Consider the following 14,492-nt stretch of genomic DNA (forward strand, 5'->3'; position numbering starts at 1 on the left):
TATTTTCATCTTTTTATCACTAAAAATTACAATCAAAAATATACACTTCATATTTAATATCTTGTTAAAACATTAAATATATAAATAGAGACAGATATATACATTTATAATATATTTTAAAAACGCTTTTTTTGATGAGAGAACAAATCTTCGTATATTTTGTATCAATTAAATCAACACTAACACTTTTTATAACTTTTTGTATAATTCTAAAAAAATATTGAACGAACCTTTTATCGAGATAATCAAAACTTTACATAAGGGGTTCGTAATAAATAGTATTCAAATTTTTAACGTATTATAAAATGAATATATAAAATAACACTTAATTATATCCTTTATAATTTCCTATCAAAATAATATAAAAACAATGATAAATATTGCTTTAAATAATATCCAAATAAAGATTTTAATCAAGAAAAGAAATAGTAATTGCAAAAAGTACTGGCCGTCTTGAAAGTATTATTAAATAAAGCAGTAAATATGTGGCATATTATTGCACCCCTTAAAACTAAATATAACAATATTATTATTTCAGTTTCTCATTCTCATGTGTAAAAAGAGCCTCGTATTATTATCCGCTTATATTTACAATAATTCAAAGTCGAAGTAGCACACGAACAGCATAATCACATTTAATCGATCGTGTAATTGATGCAAAGTTCACCCTTCGCTCCCATTATGTTCCAAGTCTCCTCACGAGTCGCTTAAGGCTTCTATAGTTTCTACAATTTGATTTTGCGTGATACAGACTTGAAAAAGAGAGCTTTTTCTTATACATATTCATAAAGTGCGGTACCGTCTACTAATGTCGCATGATATCGCAAAGGACTCACGAAAGGGACAAAGGGAAGAAAATGTAAATCCTCACGAATGCAAGAGATTCGAGGTGTAGAAAGAGAAAATCGTTGATGAGTGGCTGAAAAAATATCTTTTTATTCTCTGTATCTTTTTTTCTGAAATAAAAGATTCAATTAATTCTAAAACGACGTACGAAGTGATACGTCTCACTCATCTTACTTCGCTATTGATTTAAGCGTCACTACATCTGAGTAGGAAGTATGCGATAATCTCGCGCTGTTTCCTCTTTTTGTCAGAAGGTATAAGTACAAATATACAGGTATACAAATAGATACAGTCATACATATTGTGTGATATGCGTTCGCGTGGTAAATTACAGATGGTTGAATTGTGTTTTACAATAATAAATATAATATACAAATACACACACTCTCTCTTTCTCTCTCTCTTTCTCTCTTTATGTGCGCGGAAAAATAAATAATATATAAAATTAATCTGCAAAATAAGAAATCATTCCGCTAAAATTCTATAAAGAGACACGAAATCAATAATTTCATACACACACAATTTTAAATTTTTATAATTATTATTTATAATTACAATTGATACTCATAATGTAAAAAAAGCAAGAGATATTTATCAATAAATATACACGAATTGTGTTATTAAATTACGATTTAACCAAAAGATTATTACCAAAAAATTTTGTCAAGGAATTATTCCCATCTATATATTTACCACTATGACAAAAATTAAGTTAATAAATTAAATAATCAGTAACGGTCACAGAAATCCGCGATCTAATCGCGGTTCTATCGTAGAATAACATAGAAGTATTAAATCGAGTTAGTTCGAAGAAATATAATTGCCGTTTAATATAATGTATTTTTTTCAGATTCTTTATGTTGACTTTTTAAAAATTGCAATTGTGTTTGACAAGCAATAATTGTGAAATAAAATAAAATTATCTTCAAATTATAGATTGTATAAATTATTCATAAATTAAATTTTACAATAATACAATTTACAATAATAAAATATTTTATGACGTACAATATTTAGATCTAATAAACGATAAAGTTTTTTTTTTTTTTACATCATATTTTATATATATTTAATACATTATATAATATAATCTTTAAATGTTAAAGATTATTATGCCATCTGTGTTATTCTAAGATAGAGAAAACGCATCTAAGGGAAAGTGTAAATATCCCTCCAAATATCACATTATATTTATGCACTGGTTAAGGCTCGTAATTTCTTTCTCAGTCTCATTATATTTCTATAACTACAAGGTATCTATTATGCAACTCTTAGAGTTAACGTCACAAATACACACGTACCATATGTAAATAAAACGGCAATGGTAAAAAAGTTTTGTTTCGGCCAGCGCGAAAATGTGTTTTACTATTTAAGCGTAATGAAAAAAAAACGAGTCTATTTACACGCACGTTTTTTAATTAAACATAAAGAAAGGCACGCATGTAACTATTAATAACATCATCTTTATACCACATATATACATATATATGTATATATATTTAATATTATATATATATATATATATATATATATATATATATATATATAAATATAAATAAGAGTTTCCCCTATTATGGTCCTCGTAGTAACAATTTTATGGAAGAAAATTTCTCTAAAATGGAATATCAGTTTTTATTGACGTAAAAGTAGTAGCGTTTACACCTTCATAGATACTATGAGGTATTTAGCTTGGTATACGAAGTAGAGATTGAATTTATGTACATAGCTGCACAACAGCCTAAAAAATGTTCACGCATATTAGTTATACATACGCTGTACCGAGAGATGCATGTTATATATCCTAATTGTCAATATATGGAAATATATAATTAAAAGAGTGACGAGATACATGTCACCCCGCGATCATTAAAATTAAATACAATTATATCAAAATACATTAAACAGGATATAATTGTACTTTCCACGGAAAGTGCAGTAAAAATATATAACAATAAATTATATGCATTAATATCTACCGCCGAAAACACATAAAATTAACATATACATTTTTATACAATTTTGAAGAATAGTAAGCTACACGTGTAAATGCCGTATATTTTATCAGCGTATTTTTTAAAATGTATGGAGAACAGTTATTCTTTTCTCTTCTACACATTGTTACTTTAATATACTAATTGTAATTTCTTAATTGTAAAATGAGCGTTAAATATATATATATCAATTTATAAAACATTGTCAATTAGATCTTAAGGAATTTGCATTCTGCTTAAAAATATGTCATTTAGCGACGTTAAAAATAAATTTTAACAAAAATTGCATTGTTGTTGGATCGCTATTATGATTTGTACAGGACATTTGGTGCCGCGACACATCGTTAACCGAATTTACAAGCTATACTACAACATTCTTATTAAATTTGATCGGTATTAAGTGCTATATACAATTAAGATATGTGCCTACACATTACTAATTCTCATATAAAATATACTTAGGTTTTGCAATAGGTAGCTTTGGGATTATATTAATGATTCTTGTTTATTAGGTGAGCGAGCAAAGTAAGTTATATACATAATCTTTAATACAACAAATGATTTAATATAATCACACGTAATCAACTTTTCCTAAGCAAACGATAAACAATCGAGTACATTTAAATCGTAAAATATCGAAAAATTTAGATATTATCTTCAAGTATTATTAATATTATTGTACTTTATGCTTGAAAAGAGAAAAGAGATGCTTTTTATATGATATAATATAACCGTTAATGAGCGCATCTTCCTATGTGTCGACAACATAATGAGCAGTAAGAGATGAACCGCTATTCTCTCTTCATACAAATATGCAATCGGATGAACGCGGATTTATTTTATTCCTAAACAAAAAACAGATCACTCTTATTTTCTACTGGACTCGAATCTAGAATTACGCAATACTAAATTGCAAACAATTTCTGCAAAATATTCTATACACAATTGCTCGTTTCCTTTTTTTTCAATATGTAGCATTGTTATTTCATTGTTATTTCTGTTTCACGAAAACATCTCCATTTTTTCAACAAAATTAAATAACGCAAAATTATCTCGCGGCATTTATATTATCTTCTAGCTATATGTTATTAAAAGGCACACAATATTATTTCACACTGCGTTTCACATAAATTTTATATAACTTAGTTAATGAAATATTTTTGTGTGTAATTATTTACTTAAAATAATTTCTAATGAAAATAATCATCCCCTCTAAATAATAAATAAAAAATATCTATTGAAATATTTTTCCTTAGTTATATTCAAAAAATTGATTTTATTAAGTTAACACAAATAGAGTAATTGATCGTTATTCAAATTATACTAGATTATATAATTCTAATTTGCGAAATTATATGCAAATATTATACATAGAGCGTAATAATTTAATTTTTGTTATTTGCTGTTCTTTTTTATCTGCCCTCATTCCATTGTAATCAATAAAAGTGAATATATTTCAAAATGTATCTTTTTTTACATGTACTTAACTCTTGGTAGTATCACAAAATATCGATTAAACCGTGTTGATAAGAGGTTACCATATTACTTACAAATCTAGAGTAGATAAAGGTATAATTTATGCACTACGAAATATGCTCAGGATCTTTTAAAGACAAATGATTTTTGTGCTTTACCTTACGACCCTGTCTTTTGGATGTTTTTCGAGTAACCTTGGATTCTCTGGACTCTTGCACTTTTTTGTTGAGCCCCAGCCTGTAACGCACAGGTACTTTCGAATCAAGAGTACTTTCATCTGTAAATGAAAAATAACAACAGAAGTAGATTTAGTCAAGAAATTTCACTTTTAATTATTTTTGTAACAAAATATTTTCTCCAGAAATGTATGCGAAAAATAATAATTGTAATAAAATAATAATAACTGTATAATATCTTTTTTTAAATTAAATATTTCGTAATTTTTTTCAATAAGTAATCAAATATTAACGAATATTATAAGTGAAAGCTTATAAATATTTATGCTTTAAAACTTTGAAATATATTTGAAATATATAAGTAGATATAAATACCTTCAGAATCATGTAATTCCGTTAGTGATCTGTGTAGCACAGTAACTCGTCTGACTTCCTTTTGATTAGCTGTGGAAAGAGAAATTTGTTATTAGAAGTAATTCGTACAATCGAAAAAAAAGTTAACCAAAATATGAGATATAGAGATATTGAACAGTTGAATATATATTATTATTACTTACATTTTTCATCTGTGTTAAGGACATGTCTCTGATTAGCTTTATTTTTAGCATTATTTTTCACAACCCTGCAAAGAAACGCGAAATGCAATAAGTACACTGTCAAAAGAAAACACACAATAAGAGTAACACATAATATCGTACTGATACTTACTCATTAACAACGCCTTTGAAAGCTGACTGCACTAATCTAGCCGATTGAATCGGTACCGTTCTGTTCAATCTTTCCGCGCGTCTCCTGCTGAGTTCCGTTCGTAAATCTCCTTCTTCATCTGCTATATCTTCGAATACAGTGCTCTCCATGCTCTCCTCGGAGACTATCTCCTTACGTTTCTTACACTTCTTATCTTTTCCGATACGTTCAGAAAGCGGCAGTTCATTTTTTAGTTTTCCCACTTGATACAACTCCTTATCGCGCTTCTTCTTTTTCTTCAAAGACTTTTCTTTCTCCATCTTTTGTGGCTCTACGTCTATGCATGTATTTACAGAGCTTGTAATAATTGTCGGAGACGTATTCTCTACCGCTTCTTCAAATTCTTCAAACTCATAACCTGCTGCTGGCAAACATAAATCCATCTCCTGAACATCAAACTCCGCTAAAGTTTTATTCGATTTTCTTAATGGAATCTCCGTTCCTTCCGAGGAATCCACTTTCGTATTCGTGGTATGTTTCTTGGATAATTTAATCTTTTTATTGGCATTTACAGGATCGATAGGCCGCGTAGATTCAAACTTTTTTCTTCTTGCTTCGAGCACGGGATCACTGATCGTATCAACGGATTCCTTCACTGTTTCTGACCTTTCATACGCTTCATCCTTTTGTTTTGCTCTCATTCTGGGTACTTCTGGTGACGCCGCATTCTTGAAAACCGGAGACGGATCTCTCGCATACTCATCTCGATTGATGTCCGGAGTGATGGAACGTGGTCCATGCTTCCTGGGTAATTCTTTAGGTGACCACTTGGGAGAGCGTCTCCGTCGCGGCGAAAGACGGGGTGAATGTCTCGGGGACGACCATGGTGATCTGCGAGGCGAAGGTCGTGGCGATCTTAGGCGCGGTGGTGTTCTACGCGGTGACACATTTGGCGATCGTAAGCGAGGCGATCGCAAGCGAGGCGATCCCCTTCGAGGAGAAGACAAACCGGGAGATCTGGATCTAGATCGTAATCGACGAGGCGATACTCTTCTTGGCGATAATCTGGGAGACTTGGATCTAGATGATCTGAGCGTTGGCGAGAAACGCGGCGATCTCGATCTTGATAACCTCGGTGATCTAGAGCGTGATATTTTGGGAGAATGAGGTCTGGGAGACTTCGATCGAGGCGATCGTCTCGGCGATCTCGATCTGTGTGGTCGGGGCGATCTGGAGCGTGATGAAAGTTTGGGTGACCTGCCTCTTGGGGATAATTTTCTCAGCGGCGATCTCTTCGTGGTTATTCTGTTTGGAGATCTGCGCGGCGAGAGTCTGGGTGATCTGGATCTAGGAGAATATCGCGACGATGGAGATCTGCGAGGTGATCTATACCTTATCGATTCTCTCGGAGATCTTTTTGGCTGCCTAATCGGAGATTTTCTGGGAGATCTCCTTGGTGATTTCTTTCGTGGTCGTGACCTTGGAGATAGTGACTTGCGTTTCTGACCTACCCGGTTTGTTATGTGCGGAGAAACTGATCGTCTATCATTCTTGACGACTACAGCCAGAGACGAGGTAACCGTGTTATTTCTCTCCTTCTTGCTGCAATTTTCGTCCGATTTCATTTTTGGATCAGAATTTTTGTTTCCTTCGTCACCTTTCGTTACATTCTTAGTTTCGCTTTTATTCAATTTTTTATCTTTCTTTTCAGACGGCTTATTTCCATCATTCATTTCCCTCTCCATCTCATCCATTAAACGTTCTAAACTGTCTTCTTCCTCGAGGTCGGCCATTAAGAGTACATCATCATCGTCGTCGTTACCTTCATTTTCTTGGTTATCTCCATTTTTTTGAGAACTCTCTGTAGTTTCCTCCTGACTTTCTATTTCCAAAGATTCTTCTGGTTCTTTTTTTACTATTTCTGTCTGTACAGAAGTTATATTATTTTTTTGCTCCTTTGCATCTTCTTCTTCTGAAGCACTTCCACTGTCCTTAAAACGATGGAATTTCGATATTTCTGAAATCGCATAATTATTTTTAATTACTTAATCGTTGAAAAAAAAATGCAATTATTAATACTGTATAATCAATATTAATTATGTAAAAATATAATAGATCTACCTTGTGGATGTGATTTTACACTTGGTTCAGTCTTTTCTACAGGAGGTAGCTGAGCCTGCTGAATTGGAGAAGGTTCATCTACAGGAACTATCGCTATTAGATTCGGATTACGAGGGCTCTGATAATACATATTCTGCAAACATAAATTACAAATGTATAAATATGTTGAGAATTAATTATTTATAAATTAAAATATAAATTTTATTCAATATATATCTTGAAACTTAGTACGCCATTTATTCAAGCATATCTTCAATATTATAAAACAAAAAGCACAATCTTTATTTTTCATAAAATCGCTATTAAAGTTACTCGAAAATGTTGTACAAATTAAAAGCTTACCCCATTTTGTCTTGGCTGCGACCTGTTATGATAGAAACTTCTTTTCATAGGCCGTTGATCCTTATATGGGAGACGAGATGGTTGCGTTACTTGCGGGAAAACTTTCTGCACCTGTAATAGCGCTGACCTCTTATGCGTGGCATCCTTAGGTCGCAATGACTTAAGCGCTGCCAATCTCAACGCTTCCACATCCTCGTCGTCGTCGTCCTCGATTTTAATTTTCGATTGTTGAGGAACCACAACCATCTAATAAAGTATCAACAATAGATGAAATTTTCTATGCAAGATATATCTTACAGCAGAATAGATACAGTGAAGAATAAAACCGAGTTTTTGCGACACGTATCGACAACTATAGTTTTTGCGGAAGCTACAAATAGACACATTTTTATCAGAATAGCCAGAGTGTTTTTTGAAGGGTAATAAATCAATTTACATTTTTTGCGGACAAATTTTTTTGAGGTTGTTAAAGAGAAGCGCACCTTTTCCCAATCTCTTTTAAATCATAGTTTTTTTCATCGAAGGGCGGAAAATACGTTAAGAGACACAATACTTTCACGACTCACCTTTTGGCGATGATCCATTTTATTAACAGGAGCGCTGGGAAAGAAGGAGAGTTGCGTTCACGATGATCACCATTCGATGGAATGGACAGTCACGCAAAGGTCGCACGTGTAAACGTGACAATGGCCCGCGTCATTTGCACATCACAAGACGACATATCCCTCTGGTCAACCCTCGAACTATCGTAAATCTCGTTCGTATAAACGTTAGAAATTTCTTCGCACTCCGTGTCAACCCCACCGAGCTCCCCACATAAATAAAAATGGCGTCTGTACGTGTGGGGGGCATGAAGCTTACCGGACACAAACTACGAGGATTCACTCAGATGGGAAATTCGATCGAGTTTTTAGCGACAGCCAATCGCGAACAGCGCTCGATCGTGATTGGCTATTGACAATTGGATCCAGCAGGTTATTGGCGATGACAGATGGCCCCCTTTTCTGCGCATGCGCGTCGAATGTGATGTAATAAAGCGTCTCAGTATGTTATAAGTTCACTGATTGTTGATTTAATCTAACCTGCATGGCTCGTAGAATCAGTGAGAATTTTTCTTGACATATCTGGTATGGACAACAAAACTTGTTACACATATTTCACTCGATGATACTCTTTTCAGGTGCGTGATAAAGCAAGATGTGCTTGAGGTATTTCGTCCTCTTCCCTGTCGCATTTGTTTGTTGCCTACTTGCCAGGGTATGTTATCTGATTCTTGTCAAACGCGATGAGCCCAGAGGAGAGTCTCGTCCGGTTAAGACGATGATAATATTAGGATCCGGTGGACACACAGCCGAGATGCTGCGGATCGTGAAGCATTTGAACCTTGAGAATTATTCGCCCAGAGTGTACATTCATGCTCAGACCGATAAGCTCAGTGCGGAGAAGGTCAGGGATCTGGAGGATGGCAATGAGGATTACAAAGTTGTAGAGATTTACAGAAGCCGGGAAGTTCGACAGTCGTACCTTACGTCAATTTGGACCACTGTGTTTGCCACTTTGAATTGTCTTCCAATTTTATGGAGGGAAAATCCTGGGCTTATTTTATGCAATGGTCCTGGCACTTGTGTTCCATTGTGCATCATAGCATTTTTATTTAGAGCATTATATATCACACAGAACGTTATTGTATTTATAGAAAGTTTCTGCAGAGTCAAAAGTTTCTCCTTGACAGGGAAGATCTTGTATTATTTAGCTGATCATGTTGTTGTACAATGGGCATACTTAAGTAAACCCATATATAGCAGAAGTGTCCTTTTATAAGTAAAGCTTTCTTTTTTTGTCTAAATTATAATAATATTTATGATTATTACACTTGAGAAATATATGTATGTGTGATTTATAGAAAATGACTCGCAGTACTTCTATGGTAACAGTACCCTGGGAATTGTTAGCAAAAGAATTGGAACATATACCTGTAGAAATAAAACTACATTTGACGCCCATAATAAATATGCTACATACATCTAATGAACAAATGTAAATAAAATCTAATTGGCAATATTATCTCGCATACAAAAAATTAAATATTTATTTTAATAAGAAATGAAATATTTATTTTAATAAATGAATTAATTTGAAATATAAATAAGCATGTCTCTCTTATTTAATTGAAAGAATTTCATAGATTTTCAAAAATTATATATTTTAATTATATATCATATTGATTATTTTAATAATATAATTTAATAATATAATTGAATATTCAATATATTTAAAGATTTGTTTTTCTTACAAGAACTTCAGAAGCATGGATAAACAACTCGATAACAAGAGTGGAAGCTTGTTTAGATCGCACGTGGGAAATATTGAACTCGGGTTATTGGAAAGATGTTCCAATAGGATATAGATATTGTTATTCTCTGTGCGTTGCCATAAAGGTATAAAACATATATTATTGACTTTAAAACAACTATATATATCTTTCCTCAAAAACTTGCTCATTTATAAAAATTTCTTTTGGGGTGATTGATATATTTAGGCAATATTACTAGAATTTCAATATGAAATTAATGCTGAAAGCTTTAATGATAAAGAAGAGAAGAAAAAGACTGTATTACGAAACATTATTAATCAAATTGATAAAGGCATTCTGCTAGGTGCACCTCTTCCTAGCGTACCAAATTTATTGACAACTATTGCTACAAAGCTAAACAGCTATTGCACTGGTAAGAATATCTTCAAGAGAGAGACAATTTATACTAATAAAAAAAGATTACATTAATCTATTTTTAAATGAATTTATTTTTTGAAATTTTAATAGAAGATTCTGGCGCTAAGATAAATCTAGAAGAAATTTTAATCAATTACAAGGAGGATAATGATTTAATCTCTAACTATCCAGAAAGACATTTTGAAAGACCTTCATTGCAGACATTTTACAATAAAATTTTTGTGCCCAAACTGCCGGCCATATTAACAGGTTTAATTTGTAATTAATATAAATTATAAGCTTAGCTATGGTCAAGACAATAACAAATATTTTGTTTTATATTGTAATTTGTGTTATAAGATAAAAGTGTGAAGTATATTTGTGAATAATATAAATAACATATCTAGTAGTTTATCTCAAAATGTCAAAAGAAAATATATTAAAAATATTAATCTTATATATTTTATTATAGATTGTATGAGTCACTGGAAAGCACTAACATTATGGAAAAACCCTAATTATCTGAATAAAATCGCAGGGTCTCGGACAGTACCAATCGAAATTGGATCTTCTTATACTGAGGAGGATTGGACTCAACATCTCGTTAATTTCTCTGAATTTTTACAAAAGCACGTTATCGCAAGTAATAGCGAAATCGGTTATTTAGCACAGCATCAATTGTTTGAACAGGTAATATTACAGTTTACAGATGCCTTTAATACACAATCTTGCCATAAAATTATAATCTCGAAATCAATCTTAGATACCAGAATTAAAAGAAGATTTCGAATTGCCAGAATATTGTTGTTTTTCGGATAGTGAAGAGAAAGATGTGGAATCATCAGAAGTTGATGTAAATGCCTGGTTTGGACCTGCTGGTACAGTGTCTCCTTTGCACTTTGATCCGAAAAATAATCTGCTCTCTCAGGTAAAAAGATACTTGCAATTAAAATTATTCAAATTACATATTGAGAGGCCTTTTTCTATCTCAATTTTGTATTTAAGATATATTTCACATATAATAATTATATTATATTTATATTATAATATAATAATTAATGTCATTATTTTTCTCAGATATTTGGTTACAAAAGAGTTATCTTATATTCTCCAGCCGAGACAGATAATCTGTATCCCTATGATACCAAATTACTTAACAATACTGCGCAAGTAGATCCAGTGAGACCAGATTATGACAAGTGGTCAAATTTTCAAAAAGCTGATGGTATGACGTTTTATTTAAAACCTGGAGAAATGCTATATATTCCACCAAAATGGTGGCATCACGTGACCGCTCTTACCCCGAGTTTTTCAATCAGTTTCTGGTGGAATTAATTTTTAAAGATTCAAATGAAACTTTTTTATTAAAAATTTGTTTTGTAACGTCTTGTATAAAAATTAAAATTTCAGCCAATCAGTATAATAAATCTCTATTTACAGACAAAATTATCAAATCGATGATATATTTTTTAAATAATTAATTTTATATTAAATAATAATCAGTGATAGTAGTAGAAAAAAAAGATATTTTTCAATATGCTAAAATAAAAATTACATTCGTAAATATGAGCAAATGTATTGGCTTTAAATATTAATATAAAATTTAGCGAGATTGGTAACAAAGGCACGTCATATAGGAGTTTAACAAAAATAACATAGGACTCTATTAATATCCGCCAGTCTACGTCTTCAGCATGGTGCTTACAGAGCGTGCGTGTAGAGCTTATCAAAGAGAGTACAGTTTATTATTTAGTAATGACGGAAGAGGACGCATTCCCGCCGATTATTAGGCTCCAGGTAAAAACGCGTGCCTCCCTAATATTTGGGTCGTTCTCACAGAACGTGAGACGGATTCCTGTATTAAATTTCCTTCTCCCCCCTTTTTTTTACACAGAATAAAATCGAGCGTTTCACGATAATTCCCTATAACCGCAAGATTTCTGAACATTATTATGTTGATGTTGTAAACAATTGAGCGAATTATGTCAATTCATACGATTACAATGATATATTTGAATAAACGTAACCCAAATGTAACATTATTAACAGCATCAGTCGTACGTTTTGGCATAATTAATTTATATATCTGTCTAAAGGTATGATATATACATATACATATAAATTAACAGCGTAAAGTATGAGATATATTTAATATTGAATCAGCTGATACATTTCGCTTCTCGCAAACGCTCACAGTGATTATTGGACACGGTCCAATGAGCGATAGCTCGATATTATTTTTAGAAAAATCAGTTACACTATTCTAAAATGTTATTTCCTCGATAAAATAATTGTCAAATAATTAATCGACATTTTCTCCATTCCAGTACTTAGTCAGATCATTCATTAATTATGATTATTCTTTAATGTTTATTATTTCTTGATATTCGACAAAAAATTTAGAGATATTCATTATCAATGATAATTTTTAATCAAGCAACAGCGTGTCACGATAAGATTAACATTATGTTATAAACAATACATTTTTTATTATGCATACAATGTGTATGTGTTGATCATGGATTTGGAAAATGAATTTTAATCTCGTCTATAATTTTGATGCAACTCGATTAAACATATGTTGCATATCGATAACGTTGCACAGATAATAAATTACTGGACAGAAGCAAGATAGTAGAGCTCTCCGCAAAATCTCACAGCCGATTGGTGCGCAAGAGAATTAAGGGTACGATAAAAGCAGCTGAAGTCGCGAAGGGGTCGCGACCTTGGATGAAGTCACGCGAGTGCAAGGTTGTATCGAGGGATGTATGCGACGAAGTGACACGCATACATGCTTAACGTCGTTCTTGCCGCTGTGTAAAGATTTTATTGATCGCAATGTGCAGACCGTCCATTTCTCCTAAGGCGCGATTTAGGATGTTGATCCAAGAGTTGCGATTATTTTCTCCAAAACTCATCGCGTGATTAACGTTCGAGTAGATACAATCGGCGAGATATATCGGCATGATATAATCATCATCTCAGATTAATTGGCTCAATCGATCGATTGACCGAGATCTGCACTGATCCATATTTAACACGAAACGCAATGTGTCATTTTTATAATGTTATATACTGGTTTTTAAATATTCTTATATCATACGTAATAATTAATTAGATTATTAAATCTGCATTAGCATCGCAAATTTTGAATTAAATTAATTAAGAGTTGAGAGATATATTAGTTTACAACAAGTGGAATAAATCTGTCTTCAAATTTATCATTAAAATTGAATTAGAGTTGCCAGCTTCGAGATATTAATCTCTCCCTCTCATAAAATTTTCAGAGACTTTACGATCCATAAATCTTTTTGACATAAATCTGAATATATAACATCGATTTGTATGAAAATTTAAAAAGAAGAAAGTTAAATGTTCACGAATAAAAGATACAATTGAAAGAAAACTATACATTACATAAATATAAAAAAATCTTGATTATAAATCTCTTGATTATAAATCTTAAATTATAAATCTCTCTTATCTTAAATTATATTTATTAAATTATCTTTAATTATAATTATTTTATTATCTATCATTTTTATCTCGAAATTATTATCGTGATCTTCATCTCTATTTCAAATATAAGGTTCCTGTTCTAAACTTTTTTAAAAAAGTTCATACATTTTGTCGCATTATATATATCCATATCGATCTTGTACGACTTGAAAAAATATTTGGCAGGAGCAAATCTTTGCGGTCAGCCGTCTTTACACTTGCTGATCGAAAAGAGGATAGCTCCAGGCATAGGTTTTGTTCGAGAGCGAAATGCGTCGCCTACCCCTCGTGTCTTGCGAGCAGGCGCGTTGGACGTGCAATTTCTCTCTCGTATAAGGGATGTTTCCTACCTATCCTGTCGGTAATCTCACCCCGACGGCGAAAATCTTAGGGCGAATACACACCGCACCTTTATAGCGTCTCTATAAATCGTCCCATATGCGAGATCAGAGGTAAAGGATTTTGATGCAGCGAGGAGGGATGAAGGGATAGGCTTATCGCGTTTCGCGACAGCAACAGAATCCCCTAAAAACGAGAGGATCAAGGATGCTCACAAACTCTACCCTTCCGATATTTGAGTTTATTTTAATTTAAGTTTGTTTTCTATTAAAGTTTACTCACGAAGTATCTCTCTCAAAATAAATA

The 14,492-nt window shown here is 32.3% G+C and overlaps 4 protein-coding genes across 9 annotated transcripts in view; 3 read left to right on the forward strand and 1 right to left on the reverse strand.

Moving 5' to 3' along the window:
* Positions 1-912: 912 nt before the first annotated feature.
* Positions 913-8,480, reverse strand: LOC145965153 (uncharacterized). 2 transcript variants are annotated; one of them, XM_083088524.1, is made up of 8 exons: positions 8,206-8,480; positions 7,640-7,885; positions 7,298-7,430; positions 5,198-7,193; positions 5,047-5,111; positions 4,865-4,933; positions 4,472-4,590; positions 913-3,682 (listed from the first exon to the last, which is right to left on the reverse strand). In XM_083088524.1, exons 1-8 carry the CDS (start codon positions 8,221-8,223, stop codon positions 3,677-3,679), a joined length of 2,652 nt encoding a protein of 883 aa, XP_082944650.1. In that variant the 5' UTR covers positions 8,224-8,480; the 3' UTR covers positions 913-3,676. The 2 variants fall into 2 exon arrangements, with proteins under 2 accessions (XP_082944650.1, XP_082944649.1); XM_083088523.1 differs by having other exon boundaries at positions 913-4,590.
* Positions 8,481-8,669: 189 nt separating this feature from the next.
* Alg14 (ALG14, UDP-N-acetylglucosaminyltransferase subunit) lies at positions 8,670-9,565 on the forward strand. Its single transcript, XM_083088557.1, has 2 exons — positions 8,670-8,741; positions 8,820-9,565. The coding sequence occupies exon 2, from the start codon at positions 8,837-8,839 to the stop codon at positions 9,458-9,460; it is 624 nt and encodes a 207-aa protein (XP_082944683.1). The 5' UTR covers positions 8,670-8,741; positions 8,820-8,836; the 3' UTR covers positions 9,461-9,565.
* Positions 8,724-11,795, forward strand: LOC145965163 (bifunctional peptidase and arginyl-hydroxylase JMJD5). 3 transcript variants are annotated; one of them, XM_083088541.1, is made up of 8 exons: positions 8,724-8,819; positions 9,543-9,676; positions 9,936-10,077; positions 10,179-10,365; positions 10,461-10,628; positions 10,822-11,039; positions 11,113-11,277; positions 11,427-11,795. In XM_083088541.1, exons 2-8 carry the CDS (start codon positions 9,546-9,548, stop codon positions 11,682-11,684), a joined length of 1,269 nt encoding a protein of 422 aa, XP_082944667.1. In that variant the 5' UTR covers positions 8,724-8,819; positions 9,543-9,545; the 3' UTR covers positions 11,685-11,795. The 3 variants fall into 3 exon arrangements, with proteins under 3 accessions (XP_082944667.1, XP_082944666.1, XP_082944669.1); XM_083088540.1 differs by lacking the exon at positions 8,724-8,819 and adding an exon at positions 9,323-9,460; XM_083088543.1 differs by lacking the exon at positions 8,724-8,819 and adding an exon at positions 9,323-9,460 and having other exon boundaries at positions 10,461-10,619.
* Positions 11,796-11,929: 134 nt separating this feature from the next.
* Positions 11,930-14,492, forward strand: part of LOC145965147 (uncharacterized) — a 30,347-nt gene continuing 27,784 nt past the window's right edge. For 2 of the 3 annotated variants that reach the window (XM_083088507.1, XM_083088510.1), the window contains exon 1: positions 11,930-12,445. In XM_083088507.1, coding sequence (XP_082944633.1) covers positions 12,332-12,445 — 114 coding nt within the window. In that variant the 5' untranslated portion in view covers positions 11,930-12,331. The remainder of the gene's footprint in view (positions 12,446-14,492) is intronic. The other variant, XM_083088508.1, reaches the window with a different exon arrangement.

The sequence above is a fragment of the Camponotus vicinus genome, unplaced genomic scaffold (assembly GCF_025532165.1).
Source record: "Camponotus vicinus isolate PSW18456_S1 unplaced genomic scaffold, iyCamVici1.0 SCAF_14, whole genome shotgun sequence".
NCBI classification, from domain to species: Eukaryota; Metazoa; Arthropoda; class Insecta; order Hymenoptera; family Formicidae; genus Camponotus; species Camponotus vicinus.

Bases quoted from the DNA above. Each gene is read 5' to 3' on its own strand.
- LOC145965163 (XM_083088541.1), top strand. From the start codon at position 9,546: ATGACTCGCAGTACTTCTATGGTAACAGTACCCTGGGAATTGTTAGCA. The intron at 10,366-10,460 runs GTAAGAATATCT...AAATTTTAATAG, and splicing joins GCTAAACAGCTATTGCACTG to AAGATTCTGGCGCTAAGATA. The intron at 11,040-11,112 runs GTAATATTACAG...AATCAATCTTAG, and splicing joins AGCATCAATTGTTTGAACAG to ATACCAGAATTAAAAGAAGA.
- Alg14 (XM_083088557.1), top strand. From the start codon at position 8,837: ATGTGCTTGAGGTATTTCGTCCTCTTCCCTGTCGCATTTGTTTGTTGC.
- LOC145965153 (XM_083088523.1), bottom strand. The intron at 7,194-7,297 runs GTAGATCTATTA...ATGCGATTTCAG, and splicing joins TGTAAAATCACATCCACAAG to AAATATCGAAATTCCATCGT. The intron at 5,112-5,197 runs GTAAGTATCAGT...GTTTCTTTGCAG, and splicing joins TTCAAAGGCGTTGTTAATGA to GGTTGTGAAAAATAATGCTA.